The 19,077-nt window shown below is 46.5% G+C and overlaps 1 protein-coding gene across 1 annotated transcript; it reads right to left on the bottom strand.

Annotated features, from left to right (window-relative positions):
• Positions 1 to 3,509: 3,509 nt before the first annotated feature.
• Positions 3,510 to 17,663, bottom strand: RPN1 (ribophorin I). Its single transcript, XM_065407184.1, has 10 exons — positions 17,436 to 17,663; positions 14,915 to 14,979; positions 12,496 to 12,802; positions 10,892 to 11,101; positions 8,549 to 8,741; positions 8,106 to 8,205; positions 7,075 to 7,213; positions 6,507 to 6,626; positions 5,728 to 5,973; positions 3,510 to 4,393 (listed from the first exon to the last, which is right to left on the bottom strand). Exons 1-10 carry the CDS (start codon positions 17,661 to 17,663, stop codon positions 4,211 to 4,213), a joined length of 1,791 nt encoding a protein of 596 aa, XP_065263256.1. The 3' UTR covers positions 3,510 to 4,210.
• Positions 17,664 to 19,077: the final 1,414 nt, after the last annotated feature.

Raw genomic sequence — 19,077 nt, 5'->3', positions numbered from 1 at the left:
GGATTTTAGAGTAGGTAGAGGGGTGAATAATACTTTCTATGAAAATACTAACCCTCTGCTCTTCTCAGACCCCTTCTAAGGATCTCAAAGTATTTTATTTAAAAAAAAAAGAATTAAGCCTCACCATATGTCTGTAAAGTAGATAAGGAATGTATAGGGTTTGCTGCAGCCACCTCTGGGCTGGAATACAACAGCTATCTAACAGCACACTACATTTTAGGACCAAAAGTGTAGAAATCTCTCAACTACAGCCGCCAAGGAATTCTAGGTAGGTTGAATGGACTAGGTCACTGGGGTACTTACTGTAATGCCACAGCATCTTTATTGACTCGGACCTTAGTTTTATGTCCTACCTTTTTTCCTTCTGAGTTGGGAATGCCAGCTGAGTCGAGACCATCCTTACCCACAGGGTTTTCTTTAGAACTCTCCCATCCATGTACTGACTGACCACCCTTCATCTACTTAGCTTGGGAGTACTGATAGAATTGCAACACACAGCTGGAGACCACACCAGAACTCCTGTAAGGATATAATGTACTCTGGGCTTCTGGGGCAGACACCTTGAAGATCCATCAGCAGTTGATAGCTCCCTTGCATTTGATGGGGGGGAACAGGTCACAGATCATCACAGTAGTCCCTTCAGGCCTTATAATCTATCAAAAAATTCAAACTGGACATAGCTCTTTTACCCAAGCCACTGTCACTCATTCATTCCTTCCCTCCCTAACAGGGAGCCTGTTTAAAAGCTAATTTCAGTAAAATCGGGGATTAAATCTTCAAATACCTTTAAGTATTTATCACTGTTAAACTTGGATTTGGATTCCTTCTTGGTCACCTCACTCCGAGGCCCAGCAGAACAGGGAGCAGTGTGGAGGGCAAAGACCCAGCTTTTGGGGCAGAAGGGGCTGGCTCTGGAGGGACAGGTTTTCCCTTTACACAGTGCTGTCTAGCTCCCCACATGGGAGATCTACAGAGCAATGGTGAAAGACTCGAGGGGGAACGGCACTGAACCCCCATGCAGGAAAGAGGGCCTAGAGGAACAATGCAGAATACAAGACCTGAGAGAATTATTGCAGCATCCTTAATTTGCAGCAAGGGAGATTTTGGTTAGACATTAGGAAAAACTTCCTACGTGTAAGGGGTAGTTAAGTGGTGGAACAAATTACCTGGGGAGGTTGTGGAATCTCTGTCACTGGAGGTTTTTAAGAACAGGCTCGACAAACACCTATCAGGGATGGTCTACATAATACTTAGTCATGCCTCAGTGCAGGGGACTAGACTAAATGACCTATCAAGGTCCCTTCCAGTCCTACAGTTCTGTGATTTCTATGATGGATCACAACTGATCTGCAATGGCTGGTGATGGGTTGGCCTAGAGAGGAAAGGGGCATTTGTCAGTCCTGTTGTTTTATAAATATGTAGCAAGGTTTCTATTCCCCTGACTTTAAGAAGTAGACAAATGACTGCACAGAAACACATATCCAATCAGTCAGTATTGTAAATGAATAGAACTCTCTGCCTTCTGGGGCTTTCAGTATGTGTGTGCAGACAGTGTGGCACCAACCTTGAGCACTTTGGTATGGTACTGCCCAGCAAACTGTCTGCAGCCCACACTTGGGTGGCTTCCACTGCTGGCTTGTTGTCTGGAACACAGGAAACTGCACACAATAGGGTCTCAGGGTGCAACTTATGAGCAATGCCTGCAGAAGGGAGAGACCTAGAAAGTGGGACAGGAGCTGGGGTGTGTGTAAGGTGCACGGGACATGTTTTCCATCTACAGAAGCAGGCCAGTGGGGGAAGAGAGAATATATTTAAGGGGGACTCAGGCAATTCTCTCTCTCTATTACACACACACATCTGTATTCCTTTCTTAAGGGAAAGCATGTGACTGGTCACGGAATCTAAAGGCTGACAGGAAACAACATGCTTTTATAGAATCTATCTTTGCAAAGACAGTCTGGGTGCTGGTGCTAGATGAGGCAGTCGACATGGAAAGGAACAAACTGGAGGGAGGCTCTGGAGGGCATGAACTTGCCTTTGGGTGCTAGTGTGTTAGAATTAACGGGCCAGGCAGCTGAGCTCACTGTTCCAGCTGAAACAGGCCCAATGTTGATTCTGGGCAGGTTGGAGAGCCTGGATTGAGCTGTGGGTGGGCCTGGGCCCCCTGCATGACTCCCCTGCAGCCTGCCCTGGGGGCCTAGGCAAGCTGAGTTAGTGTTTGAACCAAAACAATGGCACCACAAGAGTAGAATGGAACCAGGGTGTGTGGGGGTGCCCCATCCGTTCACACCCCAACCTCCCTGCCCACCCCTTCCATGGGCACTCGCCGCCCTCCTCCCCCCCTGGGGCTCTGCATACATGCTGTGGGCCTGAGGTGTAACAGCAACACCCTCTGGTGGACAAACTGAGTCACACCTACTCACCCCATGCTGGGGATGGGGATTGTGCCAGTAAAACCAAGGGACCTAGAACCTTGACACTCCCCTGCAGGTTAGTCCAGGCTCAAACTGTTCCTCTGCGAAGAGAAGCCACTGCAGAGCAGTTCTGGGTGAGGAAGGCAAGACTGACTATAGCCGAGCCTAACGGGGCAGCAGGGGAAGCAGAAAAGTTTAAGGGGGCCAGGGTAGGGAGCTGGAACATAGCTTGGGCTGAGTTTAGTCCCCTATTGGCCAGTGGGGGGAGGAGGAGGGGCTGCCCCAAGGGAACCATCTTTACCCCAGAGCGGAGCTAGATTTACTCCCAGCTCCGGCCCTGCCAGTCACTGCTGTTAAGAATTTAAGAACAGCCATTAGTGCGTCAGATTTAAGGTCCATCTAGCCCAATATCCTGTCTTCCGACAGTGGCCAATGCCAGATGCCCTAGAGGGAATTAACTGAATGGGCAATCACCAAGTGATCCATCCCCTGCTGCCCACTCCCAGCCTCTGGCAAACAGAGGCTAGGGACATAAACCCTGCCCATCTTTCGTTAATAGCCAGTGATGGACCTGTCCTCCATGAATTTATCTAGCTCTTTTTTGAACCCTGTTATAATCTTGGCCTTCACAACATCCTCTGGCAAAGAGTTCCACAGGCTGACTGTGTGTTGTGTGAAGAAATACTTCCTTTTGTTTGTTCTAAACCTGCTGCCTATTAATTTCATTTGGTGACCCCTAGTTCTTGTGTTATGAGAAGGAGTAAATAACACTTCCTTATTTACTTTCTTCACACCCGTTGTGATTTTATAGACCTCAATCATATCCCCCCTTAGTCATTTATTTTCCAAGCTGAAAAATCCCAGTCGTATTAATCTTTCCTCTCCTGCCCCTGTTAACCTCTCCTCCGCACAAGGGCTCTTCCGCTTGAGCCTGCCTCATTCAATCACTAAGTCACCCTAGCGCCCTGAGGCATGGGACACAAGAAAAGGCTGCATGAGAAAAAACTTCCAATCTGTATATTAGCTTGGCAGTCCCCTAGGTTACTGCAGGAACCTGCAAGGTCCCTCAGAAATAAAGAGAAAGCGCTGAACATCCATCCTCCCTTGTTTATTTCAATTGGGTCTTGCCTACATATTTAAAAAAAAAAAAAACATAACAGGAACAAGCACAGGCTCTCAGGGGATGAAACCCTCTCAGCTGCACTGGGCTCCAGCCACTGCTTTATTTTAAACAGGCTCAGAACATTGCCAGCTTGAAAAACCTCACTTTTTGTGACAAAAAACAGTACAAAACTCCTTTGCTCGAGTTCCTTATTCCCCAAAATATAAAAGTATAAATTCAAGGGGGAATGGATTTATTTTAAAGCCTTCAGAAGAACAAAGATGCCTTTATTCTCTCTGGTCCCAACATTCAGATCTGCCATGAGCATGTCTGCACCCAGGCTGTCTGGCTAGTTGTACAGGGACAGTAAGGGCCCTCTTACACAGCAAAATACAGAGCGGAGACTGCTTTATAACCTGGTCTTGCCTTGCCTGTGTGGAAGGAACCCTGTTACAACCAAATCCAAATCTTGTTATACCAAGGTACCTTCCACAGCAGATGCTGATAGGCAAACAAGTCCTAAAAAAGACTAAGCCAAAAAAAGTTATTTGCAGGCATTTTCCATTTCAAATTTTCTCCCTTCCCCGATTTTGCTGACCAAAGAGCATCACTGGTTTGGCTCAGAGCATGTCCACTCAACAGCCTTTAATCTCAACTCACATTTCTCCCCCCTCCCACCACTTTAACTCTGAAGTTATAGTGCATCGAGGATGTTGTCAATTTTGGTGACCAGCTCCTGGCGCTTGTTGGAATGCAGCTTCTCATTCTCAATGTACGTGTCCTTCTTAAGCTTGCCGGCCACCAACCGCTCTGCCTCAACAGACGATTTCAGAACCAGCTCCTTGACTTGACTGTCGAGCTTCTGAATCTCGCTCACCTTGTGGGAGTTCAGAATAAAGGAATATTAAAGAGGACTGAACACAAATAGCCCTATGACACGGCTAAGCAGAAAAGCTGGTAGAGCTGGGACCAAGGAAGGCACAGCACAGGACATAGAACAGCCTCTCCCACTGGCATGGCTATAAGTGAACATGGCATTTGGAGGGTTCCTCTCAGGGGGCCGGGGTGGGGGGAGGGCAGAGCAGGTTTAAATGGAACCTCAGAAGCCAGATACAAGCATTGAGATAGGTGTAATTCTTACTTTCAGTAATGTTTAATGATAAGTTAGAGACTTTCAAATCTAGGTCACCAGTACAAATCCAACTCAGGACCGTGGTGGCCAAAAGTAGTAGTTTTCCGGTAATTATTGTGGTTGCTAGGGCGAAGTGAGTTTGGTGGGTCTCAATCCCATTCACAGTGGGATCAGTACCCACAGCACAAAACCTGATCTCCCCACACCTCAAGGTGGGTGGCTGCTTCAGGTCAGAGCTGAGGCATAAAGGTTGGGAATGGTAGTGTGTGCACTGTGCTGCCATGTTGTTGCAGAGAAAGGAATTCAGTCTACTGGGCTGTGAAGGCAGCATCTTCCACCAGTGTGAAATTCACCATGTGCACAAAAATAAAAGATTAACAAGTAAATGTTTTCAACTCTCTTGGTTTCATTTTACAATGAAACCAGTGAAGCAATGAGATGAGGCACTTTCTGTGCAAAAATCAGAGTCCCAGACATGGTCAGTCAAGAGAGCAACTGGAGTAGCTGAACACCTGTAAGTGCTGTTCTCTTGTTATCCCAAAGAAGCCATGTAATATGAAGCAACAGCTTCCCAGGTGGATTCTGGCAACAAACCCAGAAATAGCCCAGGACGCCCAAAATAACTTGTGTTACTCGCTTGGATAGTTTGATAATATATAATCTGTTGGTATTTTTCAACTTAGAAGATCCACGTTCTCATTCCATTTGCCATTACTAGGAGTGTAATGATAAGATAGAAGCAGGATTGTATGTTACAACTGCATTAATAATGTGCCCATGCAGCTGGTCTAGGGGAATCTTTCGGAGATAGTGCGTGCTAGTGGCAAGCAACTTTTTACCTTCACACATTTTATAGAGCAATAAAAGCAAGAGTAAAACTACAGCAGAGCAAAAAAACGAAACAAACAATTAACTCCATCCCCTACATCTTTCTGACAAGAAGCAAGTAATTTTGGAGTGGATGAAAGAGAGAACAGGAGGCAGCAGTTAAGCTAAGCATCAGAAGACATCTAGAATGGAGGCAGAGTAGCTTACAAGGCTAGCAACAGAGCACACCTAAGACAGGAGGGAGCTCTTACCTTATCACACATGTCAGAGCCTTCTGTCTTCAGCTTAGACTGCAGAGATGCTACTTCATTGGTCAGGGTCTTATGCTCCGTCTCCAAGGTCTTCTTGCCACTGTTTAGAGTGGAGATGTCCCGTGACTGCTTGTACTTATTCACCGCTTCATCAAAGTGGCGGTACAGGCCCAGTCTCTTGTTCACCAAGGTGAGAACTTGCTCTGTTATGCAGGCCACCTTCATCCTAGCTTCAGCAGCTGGATCCTATAAGGGGTGATAAGGTACATAGACAAGCACATACAAAAAAACTTAAATTGAAGCAATGCCTTTTTAGCCACACGTGCTATACAAAAGCATCACAGAGCTTACACTTTACAATTTAAAACCGACAGCTGTCAAAAGAATGCCAAAATTAGCTTGGTCAGATCATAGAAGCCTCTGGCTGCCTCTAATCAACCAGCCTAGCTCTGGGTTAATAAAAACCAAGGGAAAACATGGAGGAAGGGACTCCCACAGGAGAGTCACAAACCAATTAGATTCAGATGGGCTTGATGTCCCAGGGCTGGAATATTTTACATGGAAGCTAAAGATGGAGTATCCATCACATACCAAGACAAAACCAATAGGTCTCTAGGTGCTCAGACACTATAGTGATAAGGGACCATGTAAGTACCTAAATAGGAATATTCCAATGGAAAAACATTTAGTGAGGGGAACTATTTCTACAGGCAATTTCCAACCATCAGGGGAATAAAACTTCCCCCTCAGTCACAAGGCTGCAACTTGCCATATAGTACCTTGGTGATGGAGAAGTCAAGCCTCACATAGAAGATCACTGTGAAGAACAAGATGTAAAAGGCTCCAACCACCAACAGCGGCTCCTGCAGCATCAGGATCTTGTTGAAGGTGTAGTGCACCTGCAAAATAGGATTCAGAGAATGTGATCAATGACTTGCCATTAGTCAAGGGAGAAACGTCAAGCACCTGAATGTTCCTAAAAACCAAGGAAGAATAGTTGTGGCACACAGAATGGATCCAGCTCAGATAATGCAAACTGTGTAGTCAAGAACCTAGACACATTGCTGGTATTCTTTATCTCTTGAGCAACAAGCTTCCCCAACTGGGCTGTGCGTTGGCTACACTGGCTTTCCTTAAGGGCTGCGACCGAGTGAGAATCTGTAATGCAGACACATCTTCCAGCAGAGAGAACTTCACATAGTAACAGAAAAGCAAAGCCACACAATTTGCATGTCATTTTTCAGGAACTCCTCAGCCCCAGACCAGATATCGTTATGACTACAAAGGTGAGCGTGGAGGAGGCATGGCTGCTCATTTAAGTTATTCAAACAAAGGGGCCAAGCCTACCACAATGTCCTGGATGTGCTGCTCTACCAGGTTGTTCTTGTGCGCTACAATAACCGGGCGTCCAAATGTGTCCAGGTAGGTGTAGTGGAGCTCGTCAGTGGCTCGGTTGATTTCATATGGGCTGTCCACGTGAATATTCCTGCAGGAATAAACAGACACTCCCACATGATTCTAACATGTCTGAGATGGGATGGCTTAAGATTTGATTGGCCAGTTGTGGCCCAATGCACACTACTCAATTGCACATTGAAAACAAGTTCACTGCAGTTTAAGAAGCAATTTATAATATGTGACAGACTGTGCTCCAAGGTGTCACATAAAAGGTTCAGAAAAGAGCAACTAAAATGATTAAGGGTTTAGAGAGGGTCCCATATGAGGAAAGATTAAAGAGGCTAGGACTCTTCAGTTTGGAAAAGAGAAGACTAAGGGGGGACATGATAGAGGTATATAAAATCATGAGTGATGTTGAGAAAGTGGATAAGGAAAAGTTATTTACTTATTCCCATAATACAAGAACTAGGGGTCACCAAATGAAATTAATAGGCAGCAGGTTTAAAACAAATAAAAGGAAGTTCTTCTTCACGCAGCACACAGTCAACTTGTGGAACTCCTTACCTGAGGAGGTTGTGAAGGCTAGGACTATAACAATGTTTAAAAGGGGACTGGATAAATTCATGGTGGCTAAGTCCATAAATGGCTATTAGCCAGGATGGGTAAGAATGGTGTCCCTAGCCTCTGTTCGTCAGAGGATGGAGATGGATGGCAGGAGAGAGATCACTTGATCATTGCCTGTTAGGTTCACTCCCTCTGGGGCACCTGGCATTGGCCACTGTCGGTAGACAGAAACTGTGCTAGATGGACCTTTGGTCTGACCCAGTACGGCCTTTCTTATGTTCTTATGTGTCTTCTGTGCTCATGTCAGCCGTTGTGCTTTCATGGTGCTCTGTCCCCAAGAGCAGACAGGAGACTTGGCCATCAATGCACAGGTGAAGCATTTTCAGCAGTAACAGCACAAGAGCAGTGTCACTTACTTGGCACCTTCTGGCAGGATTATCTTTACGGTCAGAGAGTCTGCAACTTGCTCATCAAACACATGGTCAATGAACCTCATCTTCAGGGCATACTGGTCACCTGAGAGAAGGCAGAAAGGACAGAAAAAATTCTAGGTAGTTTAACAAAACAGGCTTCCATGGAAAGGTTTTCCTAATGTCTGTGAATCTCAGGATGCTGAAGGACAGGGGCTGTATGCACTCCTCAGCAGAGGATCATTTGGCTCCCCTGAAAATGGCAGTTTTTAACAAGAGGTCTAAGGATACAGGAAGAGGCACACGCAAGCTGGAAACTGGCTTGTTAGTTACAGAAGTAACAGCTAGCAATAAACGCTAAAAGGTTACAAGGGCCCTATACTGTACAAATGTCAGATTTTCAACACAGTAAGTCTGGCCTTTTGCTACCCCAATCCTGTGACACCCACCAAGGTTAAAGAGATATTCATAGCTAGGCAGGTTGTAGCCAATGATGTAATGGGTCTTCCAGCCCCCAAAGAGCGGGAAGCGGGGGCGGATCTCCATCTCCACAGAGTCATCCAGGATGAGAAGGTGGCTGGTAGAGATGTTTCCAATTTCATCTCGGTAATATACATCCTGAGCCGCAGCAGGAAGAATGGTCTGCATGGGAGAGAGAAGCAGCACTCAGTGCATTTGCTAGAGAAAGAGAATTTCCACTAGAATAGGCAAAGCAGTCACTGATGACACTTGGTTCAGCTTCAGTCAGGAATAGCACCACTTCTCGCAAGAAGCAACAAAATGACTTCTTGGCGGCAGCATGTGGCAAAATGGTGTCAATGTAAGTGATCAGCCACAATGTGCTCAGCAAAAGCTATTGCCCATATTCAGAGAAGTTATAGATGACAAAGCCCTATTGGATCATCCAGTGTATGGCCTTGAAGTCAACGTAACATTGTTCCCTACAGAACAGTGTCAGTGGTACTTTATCCAGTCCAGTTTCCCAAACAATGAGGGACATGCCTACCACAATGTCCTGGATGTGATGCTCTACCACTTCCTTCAGGATTCTATTTCATATCCTATCTGATCAGCCTAAATTCCCATTTCATTCCATCCCATTGCTCCTAGTGGGCTGAGCTTGTGAATTCATACACTCAACTCAATAACATTTCTGTCTGTATTAATGTCGTGACAATTTTTGACCACTGCATGCAATCAATTCCAAAATTTCAGGGAATATTCTAGGCATCAATGGGCAGAACCCCACAGATTCTGGTGAAAAAAACCAGAAAACCAGAAGGGAAAATGGGGACAGAGCTCCTAGCATCTGATCAGCAGAACAAGCAGCTACAACCAGCTCTGTAATTGTCAACAAATCAAGTAACTTCTTGATGGCAACCATTAACACGTTCCAGCATAACAATGGGGATAATAGTATGGGAGGAGGCGGATGGTGGAGCCCCTCCATGGGAGGTAAGGGGGGGGAGTGGCAGGGTGGCACAGAGAACCCCTTTCATGAGGGAGGTTACCGGGAGTCCCTGAAATAGAAGGAGGTAGGAGGATGGTGTGATGATTTGGGGAATCTGTCTGTACAATCTGAGGTCTGGTTGATGATGATATGAAGTTGTTACTATAAAAACTGCTGTATTACTGAATGCCTCTATGTAAATGTGGAATCTGCCATTGCTGACAGGGCTGAAAACACATCTCCAGACAATGGTTGGTCACTAGACCTTCAGTTGCTGCCTACTCAGGTGGAAACATTTGAAGGACAATGGGTTGGCTAAGGTTAGGAGAACTAGTTTTCTCCAACCCCTCAACAAGGTGTTTGGAGAGTGGAAAATTCCTATACAACACAAAGAGAGAGCAGAGGTGGCAAAGCAGGAGTTCAAAAGGACTCAAAGTGCAGGAGGGATGGGTCAGTTTAGCAGTGGGATCAACCAAGGTCAGAGAAAGCAAGCTGACCTGCCCCAGAGAGGGGCTCCATGGTTCAGAAATTATGCCATAAGCTGCAGCAGAGGATCCTGGACACCCCCACAAGACCTTGATCCCAGCCCAAAGAATGCTTCAGAGTGGTGAGGAAACTGAGGAAAGGAAGTGCATGTAATGTTTGTTTTTGTATACATTTGTGTATTTCTTGTGCTATCAAGTAAAGAGCAATGATATTTTACAATTCTGTGCAGTCTGTGTATATGTTATGTGACACACCTATCGTGTGTCCCTGAAGCGTTAACCCAGAACGTGGCAGGAGTTCTGGGAGAGGGTATGTTTAAGCTACAGGGGAGTCTGGGGGAAGAGGGGTCAGCACTAGCCCCAGGGGATGGGTAGCTGGACCGCAGGCTTACAGCTCTCAGGAGGGGTACTAGACACAGGATTGGCACCCCAAAAGTGTGCCTAGAGACCCCAAGCTAGAGGCAGTGAATGACTCTGGAGGCTTAAAGCACACAGGGATTCAGAATTTGGATCCCTTCACAGCAGTCTGGTGTGTGACCAAGAAGGGGCGTTCAAGTGGCTCTCTGACAGGTAGTACACAAGCAGCTTGTGAGGAGAATGTAGGATGCACAGAACACTTGGTTTATGCAATAAGCCTACAAAAGCAACAAAGCGTGTGACACCTCCCCCGCTCCCCAGTTATACCTTCCTGTACTACCGTGAGTAATTCCTCTTTGGTAATGACATCTTGTAAATATTTGAAAGCTTTTTATGTTTCCCCCTTATCCCTTGTGCACTGTTGTCAAATAAGAGACAAAAGAAAGGGCAATAGGATTTTCTATTGGAAGGTGGTAAGAAAGAGGGCACAAAATGCAAACCTTAAAAGATTTGACAGAAGATATTCCACTGTCTGGCTGCCTTTGGTAGTCATATCTGGAGAAAGGCCCTTTGAGCACAGCTCCTGTGTGCTTTAAGTCAACAGTCTCTTCTACAGCAATATTTCCCCAGTGAGACACTTCAATGACCCGTATCATACTGGTAATGGTCAGGAATGGGTTGTTATTTTCATAGTGTACCTTAAGGATGTCCTGAGAAGGAAAGAAAATAAGATATAAATCCCAGACAAGGAAGTAACAAACCCGGGGGGGATTCCCCCTCCATCAAATCCCAGAGTGAATCATTCCATTATAGTGGCGGCCATTAGCAATGGCCATCCCTGGACCCCCTTTTTTGATTTAGAACAGCTGGTCATACAATACAGGGTGTAAAATGCACACAGCTCAAAACTAACACACCTAAGCTGAAGCTCAGCTCTGACACTTTGGAGATATCAATTAAAGCACTTTAGCAAAATTTCAGCATCTGTTCCAGCTGTTTTAACTGATCAAGTGAAAGCAGCTGAATGGATATGCTACGTTTTACAAGTGACTGCTCACAACAAGGAAAGTTAACATGGGCAGATAGGAAGCCCCTAGATACTGAGATGTCCCCTGCCATTAATACAACTGACTGCAGGTAGCAGGATTCACTGAGCTAACTGATGGATGCTTTGGACTGGAGAGAATCAGGATCCCAGAGCAAAGCAGTTATCTCATACAGACCAGTAACAATTAGACAACTTGGACAGGGGGATATCTCCTGCTATCAGCACCCCAAAATAAACAAGACCATCTGACTCATATGTTCCAAGGTGCCATTCCTTTGAGCCCACACCATCATGAGAGTAACTGAGTTCCTGACATAAATCCCACTGGAACAACTGGTGATGGGTGGGTGAAACTTGACAGGAAAAACAGCCAGATGTTCAGGTGCTTGGCTTAACACTTAAGTGGTGCTAAATCAAACTCTGAATCTTGCAGCGAGGATGCGGATACTGCATATTAAGGACAATATGTACAAAGTAACTAGGTTGTATATCAACAGAGTCTCTTCTCCATACTACCCCATGAGCTTCCTTAAATATTATACACTCAGAGTAGCAGGTGTTTGCCCCTCCGCATGTTACAACTATTTCCTTTTAATTTTTTTGGAGTGAATTTAGTGTTGCTGAATTGACACCCTCAAGTCCTCTCTGTGTACTCAGAGCAGGTATAGCAAAGGCAGCTGCAGTTCAAACTCTTCCCCCTACCATCCCATGACATCCATGCCCTGGAGAGAGACCCCTCTCTCCAAGGGTTTCTCATTGGCAGTCTCAGCAGAGAGGCAAGTCCAGGGGCAATTAATGCCAACTGTGGTGGCTTTGTGATACTGACACTTACCCATTAGGAACTGGACTGAGAAATACCAACTCAATTCACATAAGACACCAGTTTTCAGACACTTGCCACCATCCTGATCTGTGACTTAGAGGCAAATGCCTCTATATCCCATTCAACTTCTTGAGCCATAACTGACATATTTATGTGGTGCACTTTGCAGGACAACGGCCTACAATTTATTTTCAAGAGCCTTTCAGACGGTTTCACTAGCCACAAGAGTTTACCTGGCTATATGGTGGGATGTCCTTGAAGGGCCCATATTCAATCATGTCCTCTGACCGGGTGGGATTGCCCAGCTTGGTGTAGTTCTCTACGTTCCTGGAGGCCAGTTTCACACGCGTAGTTTGGGTCTTCGTTGGGTATGGCGAGTAGAAATAATGATTCCCTTCAAAGACCACAAACTGTTTCTCTGCCTGTGTGATGTGCGTGGGGTACGGCTGCAGGACATGCGTGAAAACTGTTTCGATGGATAAACGGATTTTGGCACCTGGCGCCAGAGGCGATGGCAACTTCACGGTGAAGAATTTGCCACTGAAAGGGAGAACAGCAGGAAAGGTATAAACACCAAGATCTCCACTGGCCTGATGCACACTCTTAAGCCCCTGCAACACACACTGGTGCAAAGGGGAACCTGGAAGTTTTCTATTTGCTCTTAAAGGGCTCCCTCCAGCAAAACTGGGAGTGCTGTACAAAGGCCTTGCAGGATCAGGCCTAACGTAGATTTCTGCCAGTAGCCTGGTGCTTGTTCCTCAGGAGGAGATTTCTGTTGTACTGTGTGGGTATATTTACACACAAATGGTGACAGGGCAGTCTATAATTGGATATCATTTGGCACAGGCCTGAATGGATACTCAAAGGGAATCAAGCCAACATACCATCTGTGTGATGTTTTTGGGGTAGACATACTGGTGTGTTCCTTTCACCATTTCTCTACAGCTGCACTTCACTGTGGATTTTCCATTATTCTCTCGGTGGAGAGAATAATATAAAATGGAGCATGGGCAATGATCTGACAGGAAAACAAGCATCCTAAGTTCCTACTCCTAGGAGTCTGTTACCTCTCAAGTCGGCACTACTTGTTCTCCCATTGGACTGAAGCTGAATAAGGATTAGGGTGACCAGACAGCAAATGTGAAAAATTGGGACTGGGGGTGAGGGGTAATAGGAGCCTATATAAGAAAAAGACCCAAAAATCGGGACTGTCCCTATAAAATTGGGACATCTGGTCACCCTAATAAGGATGTCCATGGCCAGGGACCCAGCAGGGGTATCATGCAGACAGTGAATTTTGGAGGTGTGGGACTACAGAAAACAACTTTTCACCTAACCCACAGCAGAGTTCTCTTGCAGCCTTCAAAGAAACAGATACCTCCACAGCAGGTTCACAGAACCTAGCAAGAGCTGCTGCCCAGACAATGGAAGGAGAGTAGCTAACAGCCCCATTGGATGGACCTTGGCAGTTGCAGGAAGGGAGCAGTCTCTAACTCACTGGTGATGCAGCCCTCCAGCTGGATTAGTTGGGGCACCTTCAGCCAATCATAGCTATGAAGTGGGCACTGATCTGCCTTGATAATTCAGTGTTTCACTCCATAGCTACCAACCTCTTGAGATCACCAGCAACTAGTGCTGAACCAGTTTAAAAAGCTCACCTTATTTAATAGCTAACATGCACAGCCTCTGAAAGAGCCTTGCACTACAAATTTTTGCTCTCCCTAGCATGGTGCAAATATGGGATACTTCCCCAAGTGTGGCAGATGTGGAGCCTCTGGCAAGAAAGAGTGCTCTATCTTTGGGTTAGGGGCTACAGGCCCATTTTAAGCTGCAGAATCTAACACCCTGCAGCAAAAATATGGTTCAGTATTGCAGTGTAAACAGAGCCAAACCAAATTTGTAACTGTATGTGATGGGCAGTACAGACCCTTAAGGGGCCCATGTGGTTCTAATGCATCTCCACCCCAGTTTCCCTAATAGTTGCCAGGGAGGTGGCAACAGATGTTCTGACAGGAGGGTTTCATAAGATGTTAGGGTCCAGGGGGAGTTCCCTACATAGCACAGGGGAGCTGAGGAAGACACCTGTACTGCATCCCTAAAGAAAGAGCAGTCTCTAGGAGGAGAGGCTGCCAGACAGACTTCTTCATTTCCCCAGGAAACTGAGGGCATCTACTTTTGCTGACCTGGGAATCAGCCTACAGTGTAGGACCTATCTGGTTCATTTGAGTAGCCAACACAGAGACCTAGAATTACATGCAGGACCTCCCAGAGGAGGAGGGGATTTTTTGTTTTGTTTAAGCAGAGGAGCTTCTGGAGCTTGCGGTTGGGACTGGAACTGGGGTTCTGCCATTATGTGTTACCTGTATTCTCAAATTGTGCTACAGGCTGTGGTGTGAAAGGTAAGATGGGTCAGGCTGTGGTGTGAAACATAAGATGGGCCTCTGAAAGAATAAAGGACACCCAACCACCATCAAGATTGTTGTAGGGGCTGCGTGATGAAATATTTAAGACCTGAACTTGTTCTTTAGATTCACATCTCTCTTGATTCTGCTATTACTCGACTGGGGAGGTCCAATTTGAATGAGTAAGTTACAAATACTGGTCCCTAACAGAACTGCTCCCTGTTATTTGGCATTACAGGCTAAGACTCACCTTTTACCTTTCACCTTAGTCTCCCGCACCTCCAGGGTGTTCTCCTCCTCTTCCTCCCCTTTCACCTGTTCCAAAACAAAACATTACAGCCTGATCACCATGTCACCATTTAGGCTTCCCATGTGAAGCAGCTGAATTTAGCAGGTCAAATACTACACCATTCCTATTCATTTCTTAATGGAGGACACACAACGCATACTAGTTGACAAAAAAATTGTTTATTAAAAACCCAATATCTATTAGCTTCACAGTCATTAGTACTGGCCAACTCAACAAATTGTGGTCTGTATCCAAGAATAGAAACTGGAGGCTCCTGTTGAACTTTTTGAAGCTTTTGCCAGTGTCCTAGGCTGATTCCCAAGCTAGCAAAGGCATGGAACTGAGTCTGTCAATGGCCGACCCTACTCCTCCAGCAGGCCCTTTTACAGAGTTTCTCTCACTGGAGCTCCTAGGAGAGTGGCCACCAAATGAAAAAGCAAAGACTGGCACAACCGTCTCATTCTGTTGTCATCAGAAAGCAGCACCTGCACAGCTACTCTCTCAAACCTCTTGAGGAAAAGAGTGCTGGATTGATAGCCCTAGAATTGGAAAGTCAAGTCTTCTAAGCATCCATAGGACAAATGCAGCCTGAAAGACGAAAGCTTTCCCCATGCATCTCGGAGTCCTGCTCCAACATGTATCCATACTGCTCTGGAAAGACCACATTTAGATGTGGTAAATGAGACACACCGATTAGCATCATTCTCCATGTCTCATTCCCTTTTGAGACACTATAAGCAAGGTTACCCAGCCTCCTTGTTTCACAGTCATCATAATGGCCTTTTAGTAGCCTAATTATTTGTAGAGCACCAGCAGCATGCTAGGAACTTTATAGACATCTGATGGTGACAACCCTCAGTCACTACCAAACTGAGCTGACTTTGAACAGGGGACCTAGAAGTGAAAGTCTCTGTATCCTACCACACTTGAGTGCTATCAAAAGCAGCACACAGAATACGCATGCAAAAGCCTTTGTTTCAGTACCACATTAACACAATGTGGACCAAAGTCTGCTCTGTTACACCAGCATAAGCCTGGAGTAACCCTTCTGAAGTTGATCCAGATTTATGCTGGCATAGGATAATGATTTATTCTTCGTACTGCAATGGTGCCTGAAGTGTGTTAAACTCTACTCACAGAAGCAGTTGCTGTCCAAGTGTGTACAGCTCAAGAACCTGAAAGCAAAATTTAGATCAAAGCAGAACTTGATCCTTTGTGTTTCAGTGGAGTTCTATTGATAATCTCTACTACTACTTTAAATCCCAACTGTATTTTTAAAGCATTAGGCTATTATTCTAATACTTTGCTCTTTTATAGGATACACCAGGAAATTTCAAAGGCTTAAGACTTACATCTCAAGCTCTAAGGTAGGGCAGCATTATTTATCCTTTATGGTAGGGGAAAATGAGGCAGAGTGGTGAAGTGACTTTGCCCAGGGTGATACAGTAAGTCAGTCGCAGAGCTGGAATCAAAGCCCAAAAATCCTAGCTCCCAGCTCCTTGAACTAACAACTGCTTTTCGGAATCATTCACCACTAAATACTGTAAGTGGTTCAAGTGCTTGAAAAAGGTTATAAGTGGATGAAAGGGTTAGGCAGCCATCTGACAGTTGCCCATTCAGACTCAGGGCCCAGCTTGTATTTACATCTTTCACTCTCCCGTTTATATGGATCTCCTTCTAAACTTCAAGCCACACCAAGCTGAATCCAAACAACTGCAAGGCTATGAATGTTAACCGTCAAATCACTAACCCGCCTACCCATGGCATAACAAAACCACCCTTTGCCCATGCCAAAAATAAAAACTTAAATCTACACTATAAGAGCAGGTGGGGTCCCTACTACTAAAGACATCCAGAAAGTGCAGCGAAATAATAAGGTTTAAGAAGCTGGATGGATCTCACGCAAGTGGCCTGCAGCAGCCAGCATTATGCCTTAGGGAACACCCATGGGGAGGTTTCTACTAAGACACCTCTTGGATTTCTCCATCTCCCCCCACGGTGTGGTTAGTGGTTGCATTGCAGCGGCTGAGGCACTTATGCTTACGTGTCAGTATCTGCCAGGCAGGGAAGTGGCTGTCACTGCACCATCAGCCCAGAGTCAAAGGCAGGAGAAAAAACAACGGCCACCAGCGGGGAAAGAAATAAGCACGCGGCTGGGGCTGCCCGGGCAGCCAGCTCTGCCCAGGCGCTGCCCTAGCTTGGCAGGCCGCTCGCACGCCCCGGAGGTGTCCATGCCTGCAATGAGTGACCGTTGGTTCCCCAGCACCGAACCGCTCACACATGAGGGGGGCCCGTGCAGGGGTAGGGGCCGCCCCCCGCCACAGGGGCACCGCCGTGCGGAGGGGGGTCCCGCCACGCAGAGGCCGCGCAGCAGAACGGGCCAGGCCGAGGGTCACTGAGGGGACGGGGACGGGGCCCCTGCGGAAGAGCGGGCGAAGCACAACCCTGGCGCACTGCCACGCGGGCCGGGGAGCGCACTCACCTGCACCCCGAGGTAGGCCAGGTGGCTCTCCAGGCCGGGGTCCAGCGCCAGCAGGAAGGAGCTAGCGGCCCCGGAGCCCCCCGCCGGGTTGGCCAGGCTCAGCTCGGCCGTCACCTTGGCCAGGTGGGTGCTGAGATCCACCGTCCGCTTCACCTCCTCATTGAGCAGCTCCGGGGCGGCCAGGGCGCAGCCCAGGCAGAGAAGCAGGCGGCAGGCGAGGCCCTCCATGGCCGGCCAGGCAGCGGATGAAACCGGATGGACTCACACAGTTAGCGGCGGGAGCCCTCATCCATCGGGGAGGGCACAAGATGGCAGCGCCCATGCCGAGGGAGGGACAAGATGGCGGCGCCCACCAATGGACCAGGGCACAAGATGGCGGCGCGCATAACAGCAAGGACCCCGTCAGTCTCTGCGACTAAGGGGGCTACGCGGATGCCTAACTAAAAATGCTATGGCCAAGGACAGCGCTGAGCATGCCAATTCTCCTGTAGGATCAGAATCCTAAGTTAGTGAGAGTTCAGACCTCATTGCAGAGAGCAGAGATTGTCCATATATTGTGCAGGGGGTGGATACTGAGTCTGTTCTTCATAGCTTCCTCCTGGAACCTAGATAGATCTGGGCAGAGCCTGGCCATGAAGCTTACAGTGAGGCCAACCCTCAGAAACCACAGAACAGGCTCCCGTATCATGAGAGTTCATTCAAACAATAAATGTGGGTATTTCCCCCTTTACTGTCTAGTTTCTGAGCCACCTTTAGGGTGCATTGGGGTCAAGCTTTTCAACCATGAGGGTTAGAGACTTTTTTAAAATTGAAAGATGAGCCTCTCATCATCATGACTCCAAGAGCTGGGGCTTTAAGAAAACCACCAAATATCATAAGTAGCATGATAAAATCATAAGAACTGGCAATGCTGCTGTCAATATCACTAACCCTTAGCTGCAAATTAATTAGTTGGGCCTAAAAATAATAAGGTTGGCTTAATAATAATGAGATTTTTAAAATATGTTTTTGTTTTCTGGTTTCCAAGCTATTTTGGATGCCATTGGTTCATGTTTTCAAGCTTTTTTCTCTGTGATCATGGAAGCTAGAAACTTGGAAGAACAAGAAGAAAAAGACAGCTGAGATTCTCATGTAATGACAGGATTCCAGGAGCTGGGGCTTCATGAAAAGCACCAAATAATGCAGGCCTTGCAATAATATTGTGAAAGTTGAAAAAAGGCTAAAATAGAGTACCTAATCACGGACTGTTGAGCCCAGCTGGAGAGCTGAGACAACTCAAGGGCCTTTGCCAGATTTTGGCTGGAAACTGTCCACAGAGATTTGACCCTTAACCAGCCATGAAGCCGTAAGCATTGTGTTTTGGGGCTGAAGGGGAAATGGGCTGTTATGTTTTCCAGGAGTCAGGGAAGATGTGTTTTGGGGCTGGTGCAGGAAATCGGGTGTTGTATTCTGTGGCTATCAGGGAGGGCAGGGAATGGAGAGGGGTGTTGAAGGTGTGTTTTGAGGGCTCTGAGAAGGGGTTTTAGTTGTTGGGTGTGGATATGATTATGATGCTCTTTACATGGAGTTCTGGTGCTTGTTTCATTGTCTCTTCCATTCTGAATTTATGAGCTGTATATGTTGAGAGTTGCCTTGTTTGTTT

The sequence above is a fragment of the Emys orbicularis genome, chromosome 7, assembly GCF_028017835.1.
Source record: "Emys orbicularis isolate rEmyOrb1 chromosome 7, rEmyOrb1.hap1, whole genome shotgun sequence".
NCBI classification, from domain to species: domain Eukaryota; kingdom Metazoa; phylum Chordata; order Testudines; family Emydidae; genus Emys; species Emys orbicularis.
This window is presented reverse-complemented; position numbering and strand designations above follow the sequence as displayed.